We start from the raw sequence: 25946 nt of genomic DNA, 5'->3' as shown, positions 1-25946 counted from the left end.
CTCCACCCCTTGGAATGTGAAGTAAGATAGGATAAGCCATATAATTCACTTACCCTCTTTGCTGAGTCTAGGACAAGAAGGAAGAAAGTCCTTAGGGTAAGATCCCTGTCTAGAGCTTTATGTAAGGGTTCGTAAGGGGACATCTTAAGAACCTTAATCCCATTCCAAGAGAGACGTTCAAGTTCCCGAGGAAGGCAGGTCTGTTGAAAACTGATGAGAGTGGAGATTTCCCAAGTAGAGGAGAGATCAAGTCCCTTCAGTTTAAATACCTAGCTCAAAGCTGAGCAATAGCCTTTTATTGCAGTGACTGAGAAGGACTTGTCGTTCCTCAGGAACACTAAAGTCAGCATTCAGGGGAATAGTGGGCTTGAATGGAGCAATGGAAGACTGGTTAGCCTTATTAATAACTGCAGCTACTTCTGAAAGTAGGAACATTGTGGGGAAGCCCACCGAGTTAGATTTACTTAGACACAGGGCATCTCTGGAGGACAGCTACTGTATTTGGTACATCTGGCCAAATCAGTATCATGTCTCTTGAGGATGCAGTTGCCCCACAGGGAAACTGTCTGGTGGAGTAGAAACTCCAGAGCTATGACTCCCAATCTCGAAAGATCTTCAAACTGAGTGACAACGTTCTTGTTCTTCATATTTTGTCATTGTGAAACTGGACAGGGCTCTTGATCAGTGCAGTGATCCAGCCAAGAGCAGGCCTGAATGGCAGACATGGCTGCAACTTTCATGTTCTGCATTTTGAATTCAGAGAAAGTGGAAGGTAGATTGGCTAACTTGCCGCTTGGTACATTGGGTACCATACCAGATTGGCAATGTCAGGGTCAACAGGTAGGGAATGATCATTCTGATGTGGTTCCTGTTTGGGCGCATAGTGAGGTTCCATCTTAAGAACAGCACATAAGTCCTAACTTTCCCAGATATCATTACGCGAATGATGAGATGAGGGGATGGAGAAAGACTGGGAGGAATCATATTCGCTCCTCTGGTAATGTTCTCTACCTCCGTAAGCATGAGAGGGAGTAACATGGAATTTTATCAGAGCTTGACATATGAGAAGAATAGTACAGTATCTTTCAGAGGAAGGCCACTTATGACGCCTCCTATGAGGACCATGTTTGCGATGTTTTTCAGTTTTGTCATTGATATGATGTCTCGAAGTTGGATGCATAGCATCCAAGCGAAGTAAATGAGTTCTAGAGGTAAAGGTTACCCAGTAATCAACCTAGGTTAACATAAATACATAATTGTGAGTAACCTAAGCACGTCTATGAGATTGGGCACGAATAGCATGATCAGATCTTGTATCTCTAGACTGTGGAATGATGTCAGAAGAAATGATAGGGGAATTCTAGGCCGAGCATGGAGAATTCTTTCGAGAGAGCGATGCCAAGGAACCGTGGGTGTACGAGGCAAACTAGAGTTGCATGAACGAGTGGGTGAAAGATAAGGATCTTCGAACAGGGCCGCCTCAGTACGGGGGGACACAGCAGTCTTGATTCGAGTGTGGCATTTTCAGGTAAGAACGAGGAGAGACTTTTGATGCTTTCTAGAGTGATAACTCAAGAAGCGTAAAGTCATCCTACTGGAACTCTGCCATCAAGGGCTCGCCACTAATCATGATAGTGGGAGGCGAAGGAGATCTACGTAAATCAGTGTAATCAGGCACTAAGGACACACGGACTGGATCGCTCGGGTTCTGAGTCATGACATGAATAAAATTGCCATCAATATCAAAAGTGATCATATCTTGGCTGTTATCCTCAGTTACTGGAGTCCATGATGGCTCCGTTAAAGGAGGAACGGGATAGGGAATATTGTGTCACAGAAACGAGCTTAATTATTATTATTATTAATAATTGCTAAGCTACAACCCTAGTTGGAAAAGCAGAATGCTATAAGCCCAGTGGCTCCCACAGGAGAAATAGCCCAGTGAGGAAAGGAAACAAGGAAAAATAAAATATTTTAAGAACTGTAACAACATTAAAATAAATAATTCCTATCTAAACTATAAATACTTTAACACAACAAGAGGAAGAGAAATTAGATAAAATAGTGTGCCCAAGTGTACCCTCAAGCAAGAGAACTCTAACCCAAGACAGTGGGAGACCATGGTTTAGAGGCTATGGCACTACCCAAAACTAGAGAACAATGGTTTGATTTTGGAGTGTCCTTCTCCTAGAAGAGTTGCTTACCATAGCTAAAGAGTCTCTTCTACCCTTACCAAGAGGAAAGTAGCTATTGAACAATTGCAGTGCAGTTGTTAACCCCTTGGGTGAAGAAGAATTGTTTGGTAATCTCAGTGTTGTCAGGTGTATGAGGACAGAGGAGAATCTGTGAAGAATAGGCCAGACTATTTGGTGTATGTGTAAGCAAAGGGAAAGAACTGTAACCAGAGAGAAGGATCCAATGTAGCACTGTCTGGCCAGTCAAAAGACCCCATAACACTCTAGTGGTAGTATCTCAACGTGCGGCTGGTGACCTGGCCAACCTACTACCTACTTGACATCTTGCTAGCCAAGAAAGAGGACGAGGAAGGAGAACAATTTCCTTCATCGTATTTCTTATGGCAGGAATATTTCTTCCACTGGGAGAACACGGCCACTCCCTGCAATACTTGCATGGAGATTCTATGGAACACCTCTCACCACCGCAGTTCGGGATAAGAGGATGTGGATCTATCTTAACCTGACTCATGAAAGTGCTACGAGGGCGACCATCACGACCAGGGCAAGTCCACATTACACTATCATCACTAGACATAATGCACAAAAAAGCACAAAAACCAATGCAAGGTTATTAGTGTGGAGTGAGTTGTGATCTTAGAGTAGCAAGAGATGACAGCCTCTTAACAGCACGACCAGAAGGGTGGAGCTTGCCTCGCAGCACAACGTAACTCTGACCAGCAGTCTTTCTGGTCATAGAAAATTGACATAGGAGTAAATCTGTATAAATTACTTGGAAGTTTGTATCCATATAGGAATAAATAAATATATAAGGAAGCCATACACAAGGGAATATAATATAAGTTGAGTGACACGTGATGGCCAAGTGCTAGTGTGGAAGGGTCACAAGGCCAGATTCAATATGAAATGCTTATGTCACTGTCTTATTTTCAAAATTAGCAGTCTGTGATACAAAACTATTTTAATGTCTTTCATAAATTACCATTATCGTTATCAGTACAAGTACTAAATTAAATTTAAATATAACACTGTCTAACTCATCTCTTTCCTTATAACTTTTAATGGTGATACATAAATTACAAATAATGGATGATAGGTGGTAGAAATGGTAAAAGAAATATCTAAATTGGTAGAATATGGGAAACTGTACGATACATTGATGAAAGGCATTAAAAGTCAGGAATTTTATAGATTTCTAATAAATCTAATCCAACAATGCAAATTATAAACAGCATCATCATCCTAGTTTTGTAGGTTCTCCACAAGAATTTCAGAAGTTCAAACTTGGAGAAAATGCTTTATGTTTATCGTGCTAATATGAGTCTTATTTCATTTTATCTTCATTTTTTGTATGTAAAGATTATTCTTTAGAATTACTTTACCAGTACTGGTTTGAATTCCATATTGCGGCCTTTGGGGTTCTACCACTGTATTCTTCTTTACAAATAAGAATTGTAAATTTGCATAACCTTTAGTGGCAAATAAACCATCAAATTTGTAAAGGGTAAGGAAAAAGGGAGGAAATATATACCATTAATGAATAAGTAGAGCAGCATTATATTTTAACAAGGTGATGGCAGCTGAAAATGGAAAGCAGTAATAATATTACTGTACCTCTTTAAAACAGCTTGGTAACCATTATTTTAATGCACTCAATACTAGTTTACTTTACTGCCGTTGGCAGATAAAATTGAATAATAGTTTGTTTGGCATCAAGTGCACAAATATTTAATGTACAAACTTGTAAATCTTAGGTGATAAGGAATTAAAATTATTATTTTTTACTAATGTATGTCAAACATAGAATTTATCAAAGAAAAACGCTTGAATAGTCACTTTACCTGACAACGTTAAGGATATTACAACATTTGTCATAAAAAGATGCTTGTTGAAAGCAGCATTTACTCTACTCCGAAGACGTGTGGGAATGCCCGTTGGCTTCAATAAAAATTTTTTTAAAGCCGAAAATCCTGGAGACATGTCTGCAGCGGAAAAAATCATTAATGTAATGATGTAAAAATAACAATTGTCTTGATATACTGTCTAGAAAGTAATGACTTACGCAGCATTACAGTCATAAGCAAAGGTAACCTTGCTTAGGAAAATGGAATAAAATGACAAATTCATAGATAATTTGTATTTTTCCTAACCATACAAACCTTAGCTATTTAATTAGGGTATTACTTTCGGCGTAGCTGAAATGACGAGCCATTAGATTTTTAACGAGGGTTTACAGTACTACAGGTACCCCCTCGCTAGCTAGCTACCCCTCCCCCCCTCACACACCAGTGAGTAGCTCACTTTGCTTAGAGGTAGGACTTCCCGGGGGACAGGGCTGGCGGGCAAGTTTGATTAAATAGCTAAGGTTTGTATGGTTAGGAAAAATACAAATTATCTACGAATTTGTCATTTGTTCCGTAACCGAAATACAAACCATGCTATTTAATTAGGGTGACTTAACCCTTACGTAGGGTGATAAGTCCCAGCCGTACTGGCTTTAGCTTTTGCCTGGGGACTCGGTATCTGAGTGTTAGAACTCAAGATAAGGAGTCCCTGCACCTCACAAGTGCCTTGCTCTGCAAGGACCGCGGCCTATGTAAGCTAGTGTGTGAAGGAGTGAAGTGTGACTCGTCCTAGGAAGTTGACCTGGAGTCCTTTAGATGGAAATCTAGGTTAGGACGATCCCAATACCACCACGTAAGGGTATGGGGACGTGACAGTATTAACTTAATACTAGGAAAACAAGGAAACATGGTTTACCTGCAGTGGTTTGAGGTCAGCTGTGCAGAGAACCCAGGATGCTGCTTTACCCAAGAGAGAGGAGAACGAAGAAAAGAATACGGGCCAGGCATACCTTTTCATTCATGCAGACTAAAACCAGGTAACAATGCCCTCAACCTTCTGCTACTTGTCCATTAGGGAGCCTGAGGTTTAAACCAGCTGTTGTGCAGCCACCACAGGGCCGATAGAGAATGTATCGAGCCTCCTGTGGGTCACGTCTTGCAGGTAGTGGGCTGTGAAGGTCGTTTGATGCTTCCAAACCCCTGCTTGTAGAACCTGCATCACAGAGTAATCTCTCTTGAATGCCAGGGACGTAGCAATGCCCCTGACATCATGTGCCCTAGGGCGACGTGACAGAGGAGGGTCAGGATTCAGGGAATGGTAGATAACCCTGCGAATCCAAGCTGAGATTGTATTCTTAGTGACCCTCCTCTTCGTTCTTCCTGTGCTCACGAACAATGCTTGCACCCGAGGACGAATTGCAGCTGTTCTCTTAAGATAGAGCCTCAGACTCCTTACTGGGCACAGTAGAAGATAGGAGATAGTCTGGGTCATCTGTTACAGAACGGAGACTCGAAATCCGGAAGGAGTCGAACAGGGGGTCCGGCACTCCTGGATTCTGAGTCTTGGCTACAAACTCCGGGACGAATCTGAACGTTACCTTCCCCATCCCCTTGAATGGGCGATGTCATACGAGAGACCATGAAGTTCGCCGACTCGCTTGGCCGAGGCCAGAGCAAGCAGGAACACCCTCTTCCAAGTCAGGTGGCGATCAGAAGCCTGGCGTAGTGGTTCGAAAGGAGGTCTCTTAAGAGATCTGAGGACTCGAACCACGTTCCATGGAGGAGGTCTCACTTCCGACTGGGGGCAGGTAAGTTCATAACTTCGTATGAGTAGAGAAAGTTCCAGCGAAGAGGAAATGTCCATTCCTTTGAGCCTGAAGGCAAGACTTAAGGCTGAGCGATAGCCTTTCACTGCCGAGACTGAAAGGCGCATTTCTTCCCACAAATACACGAGAAACTCCGCTATTGCTGGAATAGTGGCATCGAGTGGAGAGATACCCCTTCCACGACACCAACCACAGAAGACTCTCCACTTTGCCTGGTAGACCCCTACGGATGACTTTCGCAGGTGTCGAGACATCCTTTCCGCAACTTGTTGCGAAAAGCCTCTCTCTGTGAGGAGACGCTGGATAGTCTCCAGGCGTGAAGTTGTAGCGATGCTATGGCTTTGTGGAAGATGTTGGCATGTGGTTGTCTGAGTAGCTCGTGTCGAGGAGGAAGTTCTCTCGGGAGTTTCGTCAGGAGCTGCAGAAGGTCCGGGAACCACTCTGCGTGATGCTATAGCGGAGCTATTAAGGTCATCGAAAGGTTTACTGTACCGATATTCTGGTCTTCTTGAGTACTCTTCTCATCAGAGAGAACGGGGAAAGGCGTAGACTTCGATGTTGTCCAACCGTTGTTGAAAGGCATCTTGCCAGAGTGCCTTGGGGTACGGGACTGGGGAGCAGTACAGCGGGAGCTTGAAATTCAAGGCTGTCGTGAACAGATCCACCGTCGGGGAACCCCACAAAGTCAGGACTTTGTTGGCTACTAGACGATCTAAAGACCACTTGGTACTCACTATCTGAGTTGCCCTGCTCAGACTGTCGGCGAGCACATTCCTCTTGCCTGGAATGAAGCGAGCTGATAGTGGAATCGAGTGGACTTCGGTCCATCTCGGTATCTCTACTGCAAGATGGGATAGCTGCTGTGAAAAGGTACCTCCCTGCTTGTTGATGTAAGCCACTACCGTGGTGTTGTCGCTCATCACCACCACGGAGTGACCCGCCAGGTATTGTTGGAACTGCTGAAGTGCCAGATACACAGCCTTCATTTCTAGCAGGTTTATGTGGAGGCACTTTTCTAATTCTGACCATAGGCCTGAAGTCCTGTGGTTCAGAACGTTGGGCCCCCACCCTTTTTTTTGAGGCGTCCGAAAACAGCATCAAATCCGGGGGGGAGGACGAGAAGATCCACTCCCTTTTGTAGGTTTTCCTCTGTTATCCACCACTGAAGATTCGTCCGTTCCGCAGGACCCATTGGGACCAAGATGTCCGGGGAATCGTGTCCTTGATTCCACCGGGACTTGAGTCGCCATTGCAGGGATCTCATCCTGAGGCGACCATTTGGAACTAGACGGGCCAGAGAAGAAAGGTGACCGAGGAGATGTAACCACGATTGGGCTGGGAGTTCTTCTCGTCTGAGGAAAGGAACTGCGACCCTCCTCAGCCTTGCTATCCTGTCGTCTGATGGGAAGGCTTTGTGGAGATTGGTGTCCAAGATCATAACTAGATATACCAGTCGTTGAGTTGGAAGCAGGGAAGACTTCTCGAGATTTACCATGATCCCTAGATCTTGGCAAAGTCCCAGAAGCTTGTCTTGGTGTCGAAGAAGGGTCAACTCCGAGTCTGCCAGGATCAGCCAGTCGTCCAGATAGCGGAGGAGACGGATGCCGATCCTGTGTGCCCAGGAAGAAATCAGTGTGAACACCCTGGTGAACACCTGAGGTGCTGTGGAGAGACCGAAACACAGCACCTTGAACTGGTAGATCTTGTTGTCTAGGCTGAATCTTAAGTACTTCCTTGAAGATGGATGGACTGGGATCTGGAAGTACGCGTCCTTCAGGTCCAGTGTACACATGAAGTCTTGTGGTCTCACCGCAAGTCTGACCGTGTCCGCCGTCTCCATGCTGAACGGGGTTTGTTTGACAAACCTGTTCAGGGCTGAGAGGTCGATGACTGGTCTCCAGAATCCAGACGCCTTCTTTACAAGAAAGTCGACTGAAGAAGCCTGGGGAACCGTCGACGATCTCCTGGAGAGCGCCCTTCCTTAAAATGGTCTGGACTTCTGCCCATAGGGCTTGGCTCCTTGCCGATCCCATGGCAAAGGAGCTCAACGACACTGGATCCGCTGTCAGGGGAGGTAGAGAAGTTATGAACGGGACGCGATATCCCTGACTGATTACGGAAATCGTCCAGGAATTGGCCCCGAGTTGCTGCCACCTGTCTGTGCAACTTTGAAGGCATTCCCCCACTGGTGGGCATGCAGGGGGACTGCCAATCCTAGCGTTTGCGGCCTTGGCCGCTCCCTCTAGGATCCTTTCCTCCCCTGGAGGACTTTTTGCCTTCGCTGCCACAACCAGTTTCGTTGTCTTGGACGGGCAAGGTTGTTGAGGTGCCGGAGGTTTAGAGGGCTTTGATGTAAGAGCCCTATGAAGGAGGGAGTCCTGGTTGGACTTCCTCCACCTCTCGGCTGCCTGTTCCAAGTCTTTAGGCTCGAACAGGTTCTTCCCTAGAAGGGAAGAATGTCTGAGCCTGCTGACCTTGACGGCTGGGACCTTCGCATGGAACCTCTCTGCTACCGCATCACGACGTTTCAGGATTGAGTTGGCCCACAAGTTCGAGACTTTGTGGGCCAGAAAGTCAATGGTGCGGGTGCCCGAGAGGAGGAAGGTCTTCGGGGCCTTCCTGGTGCTCTCCTTAGACAAATCTTCGGATCGCAACAGGATGCCAAGAGATCCCAGCCAGATGTCAAGCCACGAAGTAGCCTGCATGGCACACTTCGCGACCTTCTCCTGGCTTATGATCTCTGTCGCCGAGAAAGTCACTTGCCAGCTAGAGAGTCTCTCAAGAGGGACTCCCTTGGTAAGCTCTTCCACAGAGTGGTGCAGGGGAAGAGCTAAACAAGCCTCCTCCGTGATCTCGAAGTACCTCCTCTGTTGGACGCGAGGAGGCGGGAGGAGTTTGTTGGAGGAGGCGAGCTCGGAGAGCTGGCTCTCGACCTTATCCCTGGCACTCTTCATCCCTCGGGACCAGGGCAAAGCTGCACTGGCCTTAGCAGGTTTCTGAGTGCCAAAGACTCGGTCCAGGACTGTGTCCTTGCCCTCGCAAGGAGGAATCTCAGGATTGGGAATCCTGTTGAGATGCCTCATCAGGGTCAGGACTTGCCAGAAGGCATGCTCTGACTCTTGTGGCTCCCCTCCTGGAGAACTGGCAGCGAAGTCTCCCGTCCCCAAAGGTTCTTCTTGGGGGGACACGTGGACGTTCTCCGCGGGTCTTGTAGGTTCTGGACGGATCCTTGAGGATGACTTGGGGACTGTCTTGGAATCCTTGGGTTCCCTCCTGGGAGGAATACAGGACTCCAACATCGACGTCTGAGGTCTCTTCTTTGCTCCAACCTGGGACGATTCTCCAGCGCGAGGTGGGGTGTCTCCCATTGGTGCGATGGGAGACCGCCTCACCTAGTAAGACTCCCCTGAGGATGGAAAATGCTCGTCCACGGGAGAGGGAGAAAACGTCTGGGGGGGAGAGGATGCCTTCCTCAAGGATGTCCGAGGAGCCAGCTTGACCCTCAGAGAAGTTACCACGGTTTCTACTCCTCTCTTTCTCTTCAGTGGGGTCGGAGCTGCCATAGTTTTGAGACCCATCTCAGCGAAGGCAGGTTTGACAGCCTGTACGACAGCTCTGATGAGGGATCCAAACTATGGCAGCTTACTGACAGCAGCGCTGTCAGAGACTCCCTCTGAAGGGAGGGGCATCGGGCAATCCTTTGGAGTAGACACGACTGCTGGACCTGCCTGGAAGGAAAGGGAAGAAGAGGAACATTGGTTCCTGAATCCATCTGGTGATTTCCCTCCCTCCTGCGAGCACGCTTGCGGGGGGGGGAGACGTAAGGATGACCTGGTTGCTCCCGTTCCTGTAGGCTCGCGCGGTAGCTTGTGTTGTGCCTCCCGATGAGAAACGCGCTGGGGATCGCGCTGGCGCTCGCGCGATAGTACCCTACTAGGATCGCGTTCTGGCGATTGGTCGCGCGTGCGAGCGGGGATGATGGCGAGAGCGCGCGGGGATGATGGCGAGGGCGCGCGGGGATGATGGCGAGGGCGCGCGGGGATGATGGCGAGGGCGCGCGGGGATGATGGCGAGGGCGCGCGGGGATGATGGCGAGGGCGCGCGGGGATGATGGCGAGGGCGCGCGGGGATGATGGCGAGGGCGCGTGGGGATGATGGCGAGGGCGCGCGGGGATGATGGCGAGGGCGCGCGGGCGAGCGATGGCGCGCGGGCAAGCGATGGAGCGTAGGGCGTGAAGGCGAGTGACTGCGCACAGGTGAAGGTGCGCGCGGGCGCGTAGGAGATCTCAGAGATGGCAAGAGGGCCCGTTGGCGCACTGGCGAGCGATGGCGCACAGGCGATGGAGCGCGCGGGCGCTCAGGAGATCGATGGCGCGCAGTTGCACGATCTGGAGAAGCAGGAAGCGCAGGCGGGAGTGCAAGCGCTTGCACGCGCGATGGAGATTGTTCGCGAGCACGTGGGCGCTCAGGATCTCGGCGAGCTCTAGGTAAGCGCCCACGCGCAGGAGTGTTACCCCTAGCGCGTGGGCGTGCAGGAGGGCACACAGCAGGAACTGGTGTCTGCGCGCGATGGCGCGTAGGCAATGGCTGACGAGCTGGCAGGGTCCTATGGCGCGTAGGCGAACGCTGAAAAGAAGGAGAAACTCGGTTCTTAATTCTTGCGCCCAGATCCGGAGATTGTGGGCGCGCAGGCGAATGATGGAGTGCAGGCGAACGCTGGCGAGCAGGAGATCGTAGGCGCGTAGGGCACGCATCAAGATGAGGGCGCGCAGATGTACGCTGGCGAGGAGAAGATCGCTGGCGAACAGGAGAGCGCTGGCGAGCAAGTGAGCACTGGCGAGCAGGAGAGCGCTGGCGAGCAGGAGAGCGCTGGCGAGCAGGAGAGCGATGGCGAGTAGTCTCAGCTGCAGATGATGTTCTGAGCAGAGAGGACTTCACCGCAGGCGAGCGCTTGTGCGCAAGCGCGCAGGAGAATGTTGGAGCGCAGGGGATACCTGGCGCTTGAAGGACTTGCTCACATTGTGAGAAAGCCCCTTTTGCCCCGAAGGGACCGGTGCCCGTTGGAAAACGGGATGTGTGGGCGCCCAAAGCGCGTCAGCAGCCAGGAACGGAGACGGCAGGTCCGAAGGTCTGGCAGGCGAAGGAGAACGATCAGCAGAGGGGTCCGAGGATGCAACTGCAACGGTCGTTGCACAGCGAGGAGGATCCTCTGTGGGGGATTGCGACGGAGAAGAGCCGAAGAGGCGCCTCCTAACTCCCTTGTGAGGAGAAGGAAGGCCTCTACGGCGAAGAGGAGGGCGAGCCTTCCGACAGATACGTCCTCTGGGGGCGGCAGGCAGACCATCGTCAGTCCTCCAAAGAGGAGTCTCTGTCAGTGAACTCCCCCGAGGGGGAGATTCACCTGTAGGAGAGACCGTTGGACTTAGCTCCTCCCTCAAAGGATGTTTGGAGGGAGAAACTAAGCCTTCAGCTGCATCGGGAACCAAGGCCGGGGTTTGACCTAACTCGTCGGAGGCCCCTGCACAACAACGTCGACGATAGACAGAGGGTCAACCTCTGCTACCACCGGCGACTGTTTGACAGCAGCCCCCAACTGGATTAAGTCAAACAAGGCTTCCCTGGAGGGCGAGCCCTTAAGCACCAAGGAAGCCCAAAGCTGCAACAAATTATCATTAGCAACAGTGTTAGTAGATAAATCCTCCCCCGGGGGAGGAGTAGGAGCTGCCTCGCTATGGTAGGCAACTGCCTCTCCCGAACCCCGAGGTCGGTCAACAAAAGAACGGCCTATGCTACCGCTCGAGCGGGAGCTTCGTAGCAGATTCGGGCTACGGAAGAAGAGTCCTTGGAATTTTCTTTCTTCAAGGAAACCCTTGAAGGAGAAAGATCCCTTTTGGACTTCTTCTTCCGGCACCGGTAAAACCTCTCCCACTGGGAGGTAGACCACTCCCTACACACTTTGTCTCTATCACACCGTTGGCCCCTGCAGAACGGACATAAGGTGTGAGGGTCCGTTTCGACCGCCGACATAATGTACCACAAGGGCGGTCAGGTAATACGGAACCCTTCCGCATGATGGTAGAGGCCAACTTCCAAGCACACACTGCAAAGAAAAAGCAAAAAAGATTAAGGCTGTCAATAAGCGAGGGTGGGAGCAGACACGTCTGTTCATCACCTGAGCCAAAAGCAAAGTGAGCTACTCACCGGTGTGTGAGGGGGGGAGGGGTAGCTAGCTACCCCCTCGCTAGTAAACCCTCGTTAAAGATTTAATGGCTCGTCATTTCAGCTATGCCGAAAGTAATACCCTAATTAAATAGCGTGGTTTGTATTTCGGTTACGGAACAAGTTCTTTTTACCGCACAGCAGTACAGTATATAAAAACTATTATAAAACATGACAAATTTGAAAGTAGAGGTAATTTGTAATTTTCCTAAAGAAATGAGGGAATATACTTTGGGAGAAGCTGAAAGACTAGCCATAACACTTTTAGTGAGGCAGAACTACCCAAAACTAGTTACGGTGAGGGGTAGAGGGTAGTACCGGCTACCCCGCTCATGCACACACACCTGTGTTCTTTCATCACTTTTGATTGCAGGCAGGACTTGCAAGGGATAGGTGCTGGCAGAACAAATTTGTATAAAGAGCTCAAGGTTTGTACTGTATTGTTAGGAAAAATACAAATTACTTTCAAATTTCTCATTTGTTCCTTTACTAAATACAAACCCTGTTGCTCTTTACTCTATAGGGAAGACTCATCCTAAGGTAGGTGGAAGTCCTAACCAACTGGCTGATTTTTGACCCGAGGTGTTCCTCCATGCTACGCACGAGCTCATTACGGACTTGCCCTGACCCCTCACTAAACTTCATGCATGTGCACGCGTAGCGACATGAGCAACCTGTGTGATTGTGTAATAACTAAACAATATGACTTGTCCAAGTAAGAATTCTTGGTGTCCTAGGACTTCCTTGAATAAACCAATGGACATTGCCCAATTCCCACCTCGCTAGGGGAAATGGGGATATAATAAATATATGAACATATATGAGGTTACACAAGGAAAATGGTTATTACCTGCAGACAGCAGAGGCCAGCTTAAAGCATACCGTAGGGCTGTGCCCCAAGAGAGGGGAAGATGAAAAAAAGAAGAAGCCAGTTACTCATCATTCATCCCACATTTAATCCTGGGTAATGTCTGCCTTCAACTATCTGCTACTTGTTAACTCAAGGAGCTTGAGTGGTCGTCTGACGCTTCCACACGTCTGCTTGTAGAACCTGCAAGACAAGAGTAATTCTTCTTATATGCTAGGTACGTTTTTATGCCCCTAACATCATGAGCTCTTGGTTTCCAGACTTGCAGAGGAGAGGATTCAAGGCTTGATCTATGACCTTACAAATCCAGACTTAAGATTGTATTCTTTGTGACCCTCCTCTTAACCTTCCCTATGGTGACAAACATTCTGTCCACTCGAGGATGAGCTCCTGAAGTTCGTTTGAGGTAACACCTCAAGTGACCTCACTGGGCATAGTAGCAGTTGATCTGAGTCATCAGTTACATTACAGACTCTCAAACCGGAAGGGACGAAGCCAGCCATTACCTGTCCCCATCCCCTTGAATGGGAGATGATGTAGGAAAGACCGTGCAATTCACCAACTCTCTTTCCCGAGGCCAGGGAGAGCAGGAAGACCATTTTAAGCGTCACATGAAGATCTGGTGCCTGAACCAGTGGCTCGTAGGGCGCTCCTTTCAGGGATCGCAGTTCACGTACAAGTTCCATGGTGGCGGTCTAACTTCCGCCTGAGGACAGGTACGTTCGAAACTCCGTATGAGGAGAGACAATTCCAACGAAGAGGAAATATCAACTCTATTCAGTCTAAAGGTGAGGCTCAAGGCCGAGCAGTTGCCTTTCATCGCCGAGACTGATAGGAAATTTCCTTCCGGAGGTAAAGGAGAAACTGGGCTATCTCTGGGATAGTGGCATCAAGAGGAATGATACCACTTCCACGACACCAACCACAGAAGAGTGTCCACTGTTCCTGGTAGACTGCGGCTGAAGATTCCCAGAGGTAATCAGCCATCCTTTTCACAACAGGTTGCGAAAAGCCTCTCTTCGAGAGGAGACGCTGGGTAACGTCCAAGCATGAAGTCATAGGGATTCTACGGCTTTGTCATAAATATTCATGTGTGGTTGTCTGAGTAAATTGTGATGTGGAGGAAGGTCCCTCGATACCTTTGTAAGCAGATGTAAAAGGTCCGGAAATCATTCGGCATGGTGCCACATCGGAGCTATGATGGTCATTGACAGTTTTTTGGATGACCTTACCTTGTTGAGTAATACTCTTAATAGGCAAAAGGGGGAATGCATAGACATGTATGTTGTCCCACTGTTGTTGGAAAGCATATTTCCAAAGTCCTTGGGGATCTGGTATAAGCAAGCAGTATATCGGAAGCTTGTTGTTCAGATATATTATGAACAGGTCTGATGTCGGCAAACCCCACAAAGTCAGAACTCTGTTGGCTACCTGATGATTCAAAGATCACTCGTAGCCAACTATAGTATCTGAGACGCTCTGCTCAGATTGTCTGAGAGAATATTTCTCTTGCCCAGGATGAGACAGGCTGATAGGGCCAGGGCGTTGTCTTACGTCCATCTTTGCATTTCCATAGCTAGAAGACATAGATGCTGCGAAAAGGTACCTCCTTGTTTGTTTATATACGCCACTACCCTGGTGTTGTCGCTCATCAACACCACAGGCTGTCCTGAAAAATTCTGTTGGAACTGTTGGAGGGCCAGAAAGGCTGCCCTCATTTCCAGGTTTATGTGGCAATATCGCTTGGACTCAAACCAGAGTCCGGAGGCCGTGTGATGAAACATGTGAGCTCCCCACCCTTTTTAGATGCGTCTGTAATGAGCATCACTTCTGGAGGGGGGGAGGAGGATCTACCCATCTGAAGAGGTTAGCATCTGATAACCACTACCTTAGGTGTCTCTTGCTCAGGCCCTATTCAGACCTTGGGTCCTTGTGCTGAGCCTAACTGATCTTTATCTGCCACTGGAGACAGTATGTGTAGCCATCCATTGGTCACCAGGCGCTCCAAGGAGGACAGGTGTCGTATAAGAAGAACCTACCTATGTGCTGCTAGCAAGTCTTGAAGCTTGAAGGGGCCTTCTCCAGTCTCTCTATTCTGCTGTCGGGTGGATTGATTGATTTGTGAAGTTTTTGGCCCGGAGCCAAGCGCCGTAGCTGCAAGGCCATTCAGCGCGTATGTATCTTAGCATAAAATATTAATATATAGATTAAAGTAAAATATGACAAATTTGTAGATAATTTGTATTTTTCCTAACTATATAAACCTTAGGTATTTATTTGGGGTTATACTTTTGGCGGAGCTGAAATGACGAGCCATTAAAATTTAGCGAGGGTTAACTACCCACACCTGGGATTTAGTCACTTTGCTTGGAGGTAGGACTTCAAGGGGGATAGGGATGGCGGGCAAGTTTGTATAAATAGCTAAGGTTTGTATAGTTAGGAGAAATACAAATTATCTACGAATTTGTCATTTGTTTCGTAACTGGAATACAAACCACGCTATTTATTAGGGGTGACTCACCCATTAGGAAGGGTGGAAGTCCCTGCCAATCTGGCTGTTGGCTTTGCCCGGGGTCTCCTCATCTGAGTATGTTAGTACTCAAAAATAAGGAGTCCCTGCCCTCGCTAAAACCTTGCTACGCAAGGTCCACTGCCTACGCAAGCTGTGTGTTGAGACTTGCAGAAGTGTGACTGTCTAGGTAAAGTTATTCCGAGTATATGTAGGAAAACCCTGATGTAACCAAGACTTTTCCAATACCACCTCGCCAGGGTATGGGGACGCAACAGTATTAGCTTAATACTAGGTACACAAGGGAGCATGGTTTAGCTGCAGTGGTTTGAGGTCAGCTTATGCAGAGAACCCAGGATGCTGCTTTCCCCACGAGAGGGTAGGATGAAGAAAAGAATAAGAGCCAGTCAAATCTTTTCATTCACGCAGACTAAAACCGGGTAACAGTGCCCTCAACCTTCTGCTACTTGTCCAATAAGGAGCTTGAGGTATACAACCAACTGTTGTGCAGCCACCACCGGAGCGATAGAGATCGTATCGAGTTCCTGTGGGTCACATCTTAAAGGAGAAAGGTTGTGAAAGTCACCTGGAGCTTTCACATCCTTTCTTGTAAAACCTGCGTCACAGAATAATCTGCTAAGAAAGACTAGGGGCATAGTTATGCCCCTGACACTGTGAGTCGTCATGTTGAGATGATGTTTCGGTGATCCTCCTCTAGTCTCTCCCAGTGCGGATGACAAGAGAAGGGACCCGGGTGGGCTGTTGCCGTTTTCTTTAGGTAAAGTTTCATACCTTACCCTGGGTACAGTAACGGATGATCTGGATCGTCCGTTACCGAGTGGAGACTTGTGTAGGATCCGTCACCTCTGGAGATTGTGTCTGGCGACATACTCAGGGACGAAACTGAAAATTGTCTTTCGCCCTTCTCAATAAAGGCGATGTCGAAAGAGAGACCATTAAGTTCCTTGACTCGTATGGTTGCTGTCCGAGTGTGTAGGAACACTGTGTTCTTAAATCAGGAGAAAATTTGTTGCCTGGTGAAGTGGAACATAAGGAGGTCTCTTTAGGGATCGGAGAATTTGAACCATGTTCCGAGAGGAAGGTCTCAATTTCGACTGGGAAAAGGCAAGTTGTATGTCCGTATGAGTTGGGAAAAGTCTATCGATGAGAGGGTGTCCCTTTCTTTCAGTTTGAAGGTGAAGGATCAAGGTTGTGATCATCTTTACCTGTTGAAACTGAATAAGGGATCTTTTCCTCTTGTATATACTCGAGGATTCCGCTATTGCTGGAATTGAGGTATCGAGTGGAGGAGACACTTTCACATGACACCAACCACACAAGATGTTATACTGCCTTGTAGACTGATGCTGAAGAATTCCTCAGATATCTAGACAATCTTTTCGCAAAAGAGGTATTGGGTAGTCTCCAGGCGTACAATCATAGCAAAGCTATAGCTTGTGGTAGGTGTCGAAGTGGGTTGTCTGTGATGTGGAGAGGGTTCTCTTGGAGACTAGCAGGAGCTGCAAAAGGTTTGGAAACCGTTCTGCATAATGCCATAGCGGAGCTAGGAGAGTCCTTGAGAGGTTGACCGATGTTCTAGCCTTCGAGTGCCCTTCTCCAGATAAAACAGGGACGAAACGTAAACGTCACTGTTGTACCCAACGTTGTTGCCAGAGAGCCTTGGGGTCTAGGGCTGGGGAGTAATGGCAGCCTGAGATTCAGGAGCGTTGTGAACAGATCCCAGGTTGGAGGACCCCGTAAAGTCGAGACTTTGTCAGCTACAAGGCGATCCAAAGTCCATTCGGTATACCTTATCAGAGATGCTGTGCACAGATTGTCGGCGAGCATGATCTTCTAGTCTGGAATGAAGCGGGCTGATAGTGGTACCGAACGGACTTTGGCCCATCTTAGTGTTTATACTGTTAGATGGGAAGAGGTTACGAGCAAGTTCCTTCTTGCTTGTCGATGTGAGTCTCTATGTGGTGTGTGGTGTGTCGTCCATCACATCACTGAGTGGTCTGTTAGGAACCGATGAGGCTGCTGAAGGACCGGAAAGTTGGCCTTCATTTCTTAAGAAATTGAAGTGAAGGTACTTTCGGACTCTGTCCAGAGGGCTGAAGTCGTGTGGTGCAGCACTAAGGTCCCTCCTCTCCTCTTTTGATATGTTCTAAGCACAACCTCAAGTCTGAGGGGTGGGGAAGGATGAGAAGGTTATGCCGCTCTGTAGATTCTCGACGACACCCATCCCTTGAGGTTTGTCCAAACTTCTAGTCCCATGGGGGTCAGAATGTTTGGGGGATCGAGGGTCTGATTCCAGTCCGACTCAATTCCCTTTGGAATGGGAGTCGTTCTCGTTTCCAGAAGGTTTTGTGGAGATTGGTGTCTAGAATTATTCCCAGATACCCCAGTCTTCTGGGAGGGAAGTAGGGAAGACTACCGCAGGTTTACCCTGATCATTGGATCTTGGTAAAAAGACTTCAGAAATTCCGGTGTTAATGCAAGATTGCCACTGAGTCTGCTAAGGTCAGTCATTCGTCCCGAAACAGAGGAGACAGAAGCCGATCCTGTGAGACCAGGATGGGTGTAGTGGAAAGACCGAAGCACAGTGCCTTGAACTGGTGTTTCTTGTTTGTCTAGACTGAATCTTCCAACCTTCCTAGATGGATGGTTCGGACCTGCGAGTAAGTGTCCTTTAGGTCCAGTGTGAAAATGACGACCTGAGGTCTTAGCCCTTGTTCAAACTCCAACATGGTGTGGACATCGACCCAAAGGGACAGTTCCTCGCGGATCCTTTTGCATGGAAGATTGTCGATGCTGGAGTCTTGACTCGTGTCGTAATGGATCAGGCACGATACCCAGTGTAAGAATACTTCTCTAAGAGAGAGTTCCTTTAACTAACAGAAGGAAGGCAACGCTTAGCCTTACCATGCGCCCTGATGGGATTGATGCTATTCCTTAGAATAGAATCAATCTGGCGAATGTTAATCAATGGTTAATTAACCGTTGGGTATCGGGGTTACTGTGCAGTTGGAGAGTGCTCACAAGTAGTTCCCTGTCGACAAGCCGTTGTTGAGGGTTGTCGAACGTTTGCCGATCACTTTAGAGTGATGGCGAACGGCCAGTAGCAAGAAGTATGTTGTATACGTACCTTCTGATCTAGAAAACTACTGTACAGGAAGAAGTTGACTAGTAAGACTAGTAAGTTCAAGTCACGAACTGCTGGCGAATTGCCGATTACCAATGAATTGGTGGTCTGTGAGCCGATGGTGAGTTAGAGATCAACAAACTGATTATGGTTCCCCCCTGGTTGGTCAGAGATGAGCAAGCTGAAGATGGGCTGGTCAGAGATCAGCAAGCTAAGTTCAATGATCGAAGAAAGATGAGCTGCCCATCGGTGATTTAGTGATCACCAAGCTGATGACTGGTTATTGACTAGCAATCAGTGATTGGAAACGCTAGCAATCAGTGATTGGAAACGCTAGCAATCGGAGATCGTTAGTCATTGGAGGAACTAGAGGTCAAAGATCAGCATTGAGCTAGCAATTGGTGATCTGGTGATCGGCGACCTAGCGATCAGTAAACCGTGAACTAGCCATCAGCAAACAGTGATCTAGAGATCAGACTGTTGATGCTTTCCTGTTTGCTGACGGTGGTCTGTCAAGGGAAAAATAAACTTCAGAAGAGACAGGGACCAAGGATTCCCCATTTCGATTCCCCTTGTAAGATGGAATCTTTGGGATCTTGAATCCTTCTGTGAAGCCTTATTCCTCTTTTCCCAGTGGAAATGTTGTGTTTGCGGGGAGGAATGGGGGAATGGTGACCTATCCAAAAAGTTTTATTCCTTTTTACTGCCTATTGCGCGAGTTTGTAGGAGAGTACTGGAGCGATGGCACACAGGATGATGCTGGTGCTCAAATTCTGCCTGGAGAGCAGGCAAGCACTGGCTCTTAGGCAAGAGCTGGTGCATTGGATATGCGAGCCCTGATTCTTTGGCAAAAGCTGGCGCATTGGATCTGAGACCACAACTGCGCAGGAGGGCGCAGGAAAGTGCGGAAGAGCGCTGGCGCAAAGTGAGTCACTGTGTAGTTTTGTGCATTCTCCCTAGAATGCACTGAAGCATGTAACTGGTTGTGCAAGGGCGGGTGAAATGGCGCGTGCGTGAGAGTACTACGTGGAGACTACTGGCGGGCGCGTGCGGAAGACCATTGGCGCAGGAGATCATCGGCGCCCGCATGCAGAAGACCGTTTGCGCGCGCGCGAAAGATCATTGACGTGCGTGCACGCGGAAGGCCATCAGCGCTCGCGCGGGAGACCATTGGCACCCAGGCATGGAATACCGTTGGCGCGGGCGGAAGACCGTCGGCAGATAATGTTGACTGCTCAAGGCTGAACGGTAGCCTTTCACTGCTGATACTGATCAGAGTTTTTCCTACCTAAAGTACAAGAAAATCACTGAGAAGAGTGATACCCCAATTATGACGCCAACCCCAAAAGATGTCCCATTTTGCCTGATAGACGGCAGAAGATGACTCTCAGAAGTATCCTGACATACTTCTCGCAACTGGTTGCAAAAAGCCTCTAGCTGCGAGTTCTTGCTAGATAACCTGCATGCTTGGAGCCATAGCAAAGCTATTGCTTTGTGGAAAATCTTTTTTTAAGTGTGGTTGTCTGAGTAAATTGGGAAGTGGAGGGAGCTCCCTCAGTGCTTCTGTGAGCAGATGGGGGTCTGAGAACCACTCTGCATGCTGCCACATTGGAGCTATTAGGGTCATCAAGAGATCTTGCGATGCCCTTCCTTGTTCAGTAGCTTCCTTACTAAACAGAAGGAGGGGGAACGTGGAGATGTCCATGTTGTCCCACTGGTGTTGGGAGGTATCCTGCCAGACTGCTTGGGGATCCGGTACTGAAGAGTAATATACTGGAAGCTTTCGGTTGAGGGACGTTGTGAACAGGTCGATCATTAGCGTATCTCACAAAGTCAAAACTTTGTTGGCTATCTGATGTTTCAAAGACCACTTGGAGCCAACTATCTCCATAGCAAGATGGCAGAGGGGCTGTGAAAAATTACCTCCTTGCTTGTTTATATATGCAACTACTGTACGGTGGTATTGTTGCTAATCAACACCACGCTGTGTCCTGAAATGAGTTGATTGAATTGCTTAAGGGCAGGAGGTTCATGTGACACTTACTCAGTTGGACCAGAGCCCGGAGGTCGTGTGGTGCAACAAGTGAACCCCCACACTTCATTTGATGCATCTGTGAAGAGCATCAATTCTGGGGGATGAGAGAGGTCTACTTCCCTGAGCAGGTTGATGTCTCACACCCACAGCTCAGGTCTCTTTTGCTCTTACCCTATTGGAACCAAAAGGTTTGGTGGGTTGCTCTTACCCTATTGGAACCAAAAGGTTTGGTGGGTCTTTGTCCTAAGACCAGAATGTCTTCAGCTGTCACTGGAGAGAACAAGTTTGCAGACAGCCATTAGGGACCCATCACTCCAAGGAGGATAGGTGCCCCAGCATCCTTAGACACCTATGTGCTGGTAGCATGTCTTGCGACAGGCTCTCTATTCTTTATTTTGACAGAAAGACTTTGCTTAGTTTGGTGCCTATTGTCATCTCTAGATATATCAGATCTTGAGAGCATTGCAGTGAGGACCTCTTGTGAGTTACCAAGATCCCCAGATCATGTGCAAACCTTGAGAATTCTGTCTTGATGGAGGAGTGGGTGTCCCTCGAGTCTGCAAAACTTAGCCAATCATCTAGATAATGAAGGAGATGAATGCCGTTCTTGTGCGCCCAGGTAGACACTAGAAAGAACACCTGTATGAACAAATGAGGTGCTATGGACAGGCTGAAACACAGCACCTTGAATTGATATACAGTATCTTGTTGTTTAGAGTGAAACTCAGGTACTTCCTTGACGATGGATGAATGGGGATCTGGAAGTACACATCCTTGAGATCCAGCGTTATCATGAAGTCTTTCAGTCTGACAGCCTGTCTGGGCCGTCTTCATCTTGAACGGGGTTTGTTGGACAAACTCATTCAAGTCTGAGAGGTCTATGACTGCTTTCCAGCCTCCAGATGCCTTCTTTACAAAGAAAAAGTCAATTGTAAAAGCCTGAGGACTTGTCTAAGACCTCTTGGAGAGCATCCTAATTCAACATGGTCTGGACTTTGACCTGAGGAGCCTGTTCCTTCATGGATCCCATCATGTAGGAACTTTACACCGCTGACTGTAGGGTTAGAGAAGGGAGAGAGTGAACGGGATGTGGTATCCCGCTCTGAGGATGGAGAACAACCAAGGTTTGGCTCCGTGGAACGTCCACATATGCCACCTGCTCTTTAGGCTTCCTCCCACCAGTGGTCTGGTAGGAGGAATGGCCCCTAGTGGATCAGCCACGCTTTCTTTCCTTCACTCCTCTACCTTTAGAGCCTCTTGCTTGAAAGGGCTGCTTAGGTCCTTGTTTCTTTGAAGCTGCCTGCATAGGTCGTTGAGACCCTTTCTTATGTCCTGGACATTTCATCAGGGACAATTGCTGCGATGGTAGTGCCGAGGAGTAAGGGAGAGAAGTCATGGCCCAATAAAGGAGGAGGTCCTAGCTCGCCTTCCTCTATCTCTAGACATCTACCTTGATGTCCTCCATGTAGAAGAGGGAGGGAATGTCCATCGAGGAGTTGCGAAGCTTCATAGCTTCCCGCCTAGGCACCTGCTTCTGGGATTTTTGAGACAGCTGCGTCCCATAGTCTCAAAACCAAGTTGATCCAATGGTTGAGGATGTTGTGGGTGGAGAATTCCACCATCCTGGCGCCTGAAAGAAGGAAAGCGGACAATTGCCGCCTCCTTCTGGTCAGTGGAAAATTCTTCATTCTTGAACAGGTACCACATCGACCGCACCCATTAAGCTCCATGTTTGCGGCATCAATCGCAGAGAAAGCCACAGACAAGTAAGTAAGCTTATTCAGAGACATATTCTGGGTTAAAGCCAGGAATGCTGGATCTAAGGGAAAAGTGATGGATTGTCGTCGACGATCTCATAATGCTTCCTCTATTGTACATAAAGTAAAAGAAACAAGATGAGTTCACAAACCTGAGGGACTGCAAGACTCTTTCCAAGGGGGTGTAAGCCCTCTTCTTGGCCCCCTTGACCCTCCTTGATCAAGGCAAGGCTACCTTAGCCTTAGTGGCCTTGAGGGTGTTGTAGAAACAGGTCCAAGGCTGTGTTTTTTCCCTCAGCTAGAACTTGATACGGGTTCCCCAAAAGACTTGATCTTCCAGATACATGAGAGAACCTGCAGAAAGGTATAATTGGAGTCCTTCTGCTCCAAGGGGGAAATCTTCATCCTGGCAAATGCAGGCAACATTCCATTAAAGTGTTCTGAGCCATCGCCAAATGGATCTTCCGCCCCCGAACTCACAACCATAGGAGCCCAGGGTCAGTTAAGGTCATCAAACTGTTCTCTGAACAGAAGCCTGACACCTTAGAGGGAGGCTGCTGTGCTCTGGTCTTACGGAGGCAGACCTGGAATCCAAGACCCTTCCTTAGATATGGCTGCTCAGATGCCGGGTACCAGTTCTTCGGAATGGACTTAGTATCCTTCTGCTCGCATGACTGGACGTTAAAGTCCGTGAAGAGAGGAGGATTCTTGTTCTTCACTGGTTCCTTGGATCTTATATCTTTAAGGAAGGCCACGTCAGCGGAGAGAGACACTCCTATGGCTGAGGTCGGCGCTGCTTCTCCAGGGGAAGCAACGAAAACCTCGGCACCGCAAGGTTGTCCGAAATCAAAGGCCACCACTCTTACTCGACTGATCGAGCAGTCAGGGTGACAGAAACAAGTTGACAGCAATGTTTCTTTGCCTTTGAGGATGAACTCAAAGGGGAAGAATTCCTCTTGGCATTCTTCTTCCACTGGTACCGTATTGCTGCCACTGGGAGGGAGTCCACTCCCTACACTCATTTAAATGGAGTTTTTATGATAAAACAAAGTTTTATGAATACTTACCTGGAAATTGTATATACACTATATAGCTATAGTCCCTGACGTCCGGCAGAATTTTTCAAAACAAGCGGCAACCGCCGTGTGGGGGTTGTGCGGTTAGGTGGTTAACAATCCTTACAGGGTGGTACTTGGAATCATTCCCATTTTCTGTTCCTCAGATCATCTTTGCCCAACCTGTCTCCTGAGGGGAGGAGGGTGGGACTTAAAATATACATATAACTGCCAGGAAAGTAGTATTCCTAAAACTTTGTTTTATCATAAAAACTCAATTTTTATGAATAGAACTTACCTGGCAGTTATATATATATATATATACAGTATATAGCTGATTCACACATTTGGAGGAGGGTGACAGACAGCTAACATCGTTGGGAAAACAAAAATAAGTTGTAGGAAAAAACACCTTGATTCCTTACCTGCTAAAGTAGCTGACTTCGAAGGTTCCTGCCTCTTCAGTCGCTTTCCCTTAGGAGTGTCAGCCAGGTGTGGACCAGTCATGCTGAAACAGCTCAATCGAGTCTGTCAAACAGGGTGAGACCAACAACTTGACTTGACTTCAGCACTACTTAAGGGATTTTGACGTAGGAAAAATCTATTTCTGGGCGAGGGACCTGTGCCGCCCAGTGAATAAGCTCCATTTAGCACTTATTCCTAGGTAATTTACTGCTAAATATACCAGAGAAAAAATGTAAAGGAGTGCTAGGTTAACTAGCTCGCTCACCTATTGGTGTCGGTATAAAATTGGGCGTATAATCCAGAGGTCCCGCACTATTTAGATTCATCCACGACAGAAACCCCAATAGAGGAGAGCCGTTCAACCTCACTCGGTACTACTAACACTGCATCCGCTCAGAACCCAACTCCTTAGCACCCAAAGTTTGGGGACTCCAAGGGAGAGGAGCTGGGAGGGTTCACTGGGCGGCACAGGTCCCTCGCCCAGAAATAGATTTTTCCTACGTCAAAATCTCTTTTCTGGGCTCGAACCTGTGCCGCCCAGTGAATCTATACAAGAGAAATGTCACCAAACTTGCAAAATAAAGGAAAAAACATAAGCGTAAGGGAAATACAGGATGCTTTAATCAGAGATGAGTACCAAAAAACAATTATAAGGGTATCTTAAATATGAACATAAATCCACTTGGTAGACAATTGACAAATAAGGTAGGTATAATAATGCCGTGAGTGATAATATATACAGATACTCAGGAGTTTTAAAAATTTACAAATATAATAACAGTATTCAGGTGCGAGACCAACGAATACAATAGGGTATAAATGAGGCAGGTAAGAGGGAGAGATAAAGAGACAAGGCATTAACCTGTGAGTTACCTGGGAGTAACTACGCTCCCTGCAGCTACTGTAGAAAATTTTAGGGCTTCCAAATGTTTAAGGTAGTGTTTCTTGAACACTGACGGTGATTTCCACCCTGTATACCTGGAAAGGTCCGTAAAATTCATGTGGTGAAAAAAGTTCACCGAAGTAGCAACCGCTCTGATATCATGTGCAAGAGGAAAAGAGTCAGGGCTAGCTTGTTTAATAAAATACAAAATTTGTTGCCTGATCCCTTTAATAGTAATGGTACCGCCTTGTTCTCTAACGAATAGAGGCCCCGAGGAGTTAGAGGAGGTCCGGGATAAATAAGACCTAAGAGTAGTAACAGGGCACAGAGACGGGTCTTGCGTGAGGGGAACAATTTTCCAGGAGGACCATCTGTTCTGAGGGTCTTCGTTCTTAGCCAAAAAGAATTTGTTAGGTGAAAGAAGGACCTCTCCCGAAGGCAGGAACTCAATATGACCCGGGTCTCTCGACAAGGCTGCCAGTTCAGAAATTCTTGCCCCGGAAGCCAAGCTCACCAGGAAAAGTGTTTTCCTGAGAAGGGGAATGTAATCGCAAGAACTGTTAAGGGTATCAGAAGCCAATTTGAGTACATCATTAAGGAACCAGGTCACCGGGGTAGGACGAGTAACCGGTTTCAGTCTGGCACAGGCTTTCGGAATTGAAGCTAACAAAGAGTCGGTTAAGTCTATGTTAAAACCCACTAGGAAGATCTTTTTCAAAGCAGATTTAATAGTGATGATAGTATTGGCTGCCAGACCTGATTCTAATAAAGATCTAAAGAAAGTGACTGTAAGGTTCAAGTTCATACAGTTCACGTCTGAGTCTATCAAAAATTTTGCCAATTTTTTAACTGCAGAGTCATACTGGCGGATGGTGGAATCCCGTTTATCCGATTCTAGGAACAGGGTGTTTTGAGGATCAATATTGGCACCATGCATGGCCGCAAACTTCATAAAGTCCATAAAGTTAGGGCGCTCTGAATGTTTGAGGAAGCGTACACAACGCGTGTTTGTACTATCTGAGACAGAACCGGATTGGGTATCGGGTGAGGGTATAGTCTCAACTCTCGCAGGAGAGGATACCAGTTGCTCTTGGGCCAGTTGGGTGCGACCAAGGCTACTTGTCCCTTGAAGGATCTCAGCTTGT

At 47.8% G+C, this 25946-nt stretch overlaps 1 protein-coding gene across 4 annotated transcripts in view; it reads right to left on the bottom strand.

Annotated features, from left to right (window-relative positions):
• LOC137647045 (mpv17-like protein 2) overlaps positions 1-25946 on the bottom strand; it is a 79948-nt gene that overhangs the window by 34252 nt on the left and 19750 nt on the right. For all 4 annotated transcript variants that reach the window (XM_068380185.1, XM_068380186.1, XM_068380188.1 and 1 more), the window contains one exon: positions 4037-4177. In XM_068380185.1, the coding sequence (XP_068236286.1) occupies positions 4037-4177 (141 nt within the window). The remainder of the gene's footprint in view (positions 1-4036; positions 4178-25946) is intronic.

The sequence above is a fragment of the Palaemon carinicauda genome, chromosome 9, assembly GCF_036898095.1.
Source record: "Palaemon carinicauda isolate YSFRI2023 chromosome 9, ASM3689809v2, whole genome shotgun sequence".
Lineage (NCBI taxonomy): Eukaryota > Metazoa > Arthropoda > Malacostraca > Decapoda > Palaemonidae > Palaemon > Palaemon carinicauda.
Note: the sequence above shows the minus strand (reverse complement) of the source record. Positions and strands in the feature narration are given on the sequence as shown.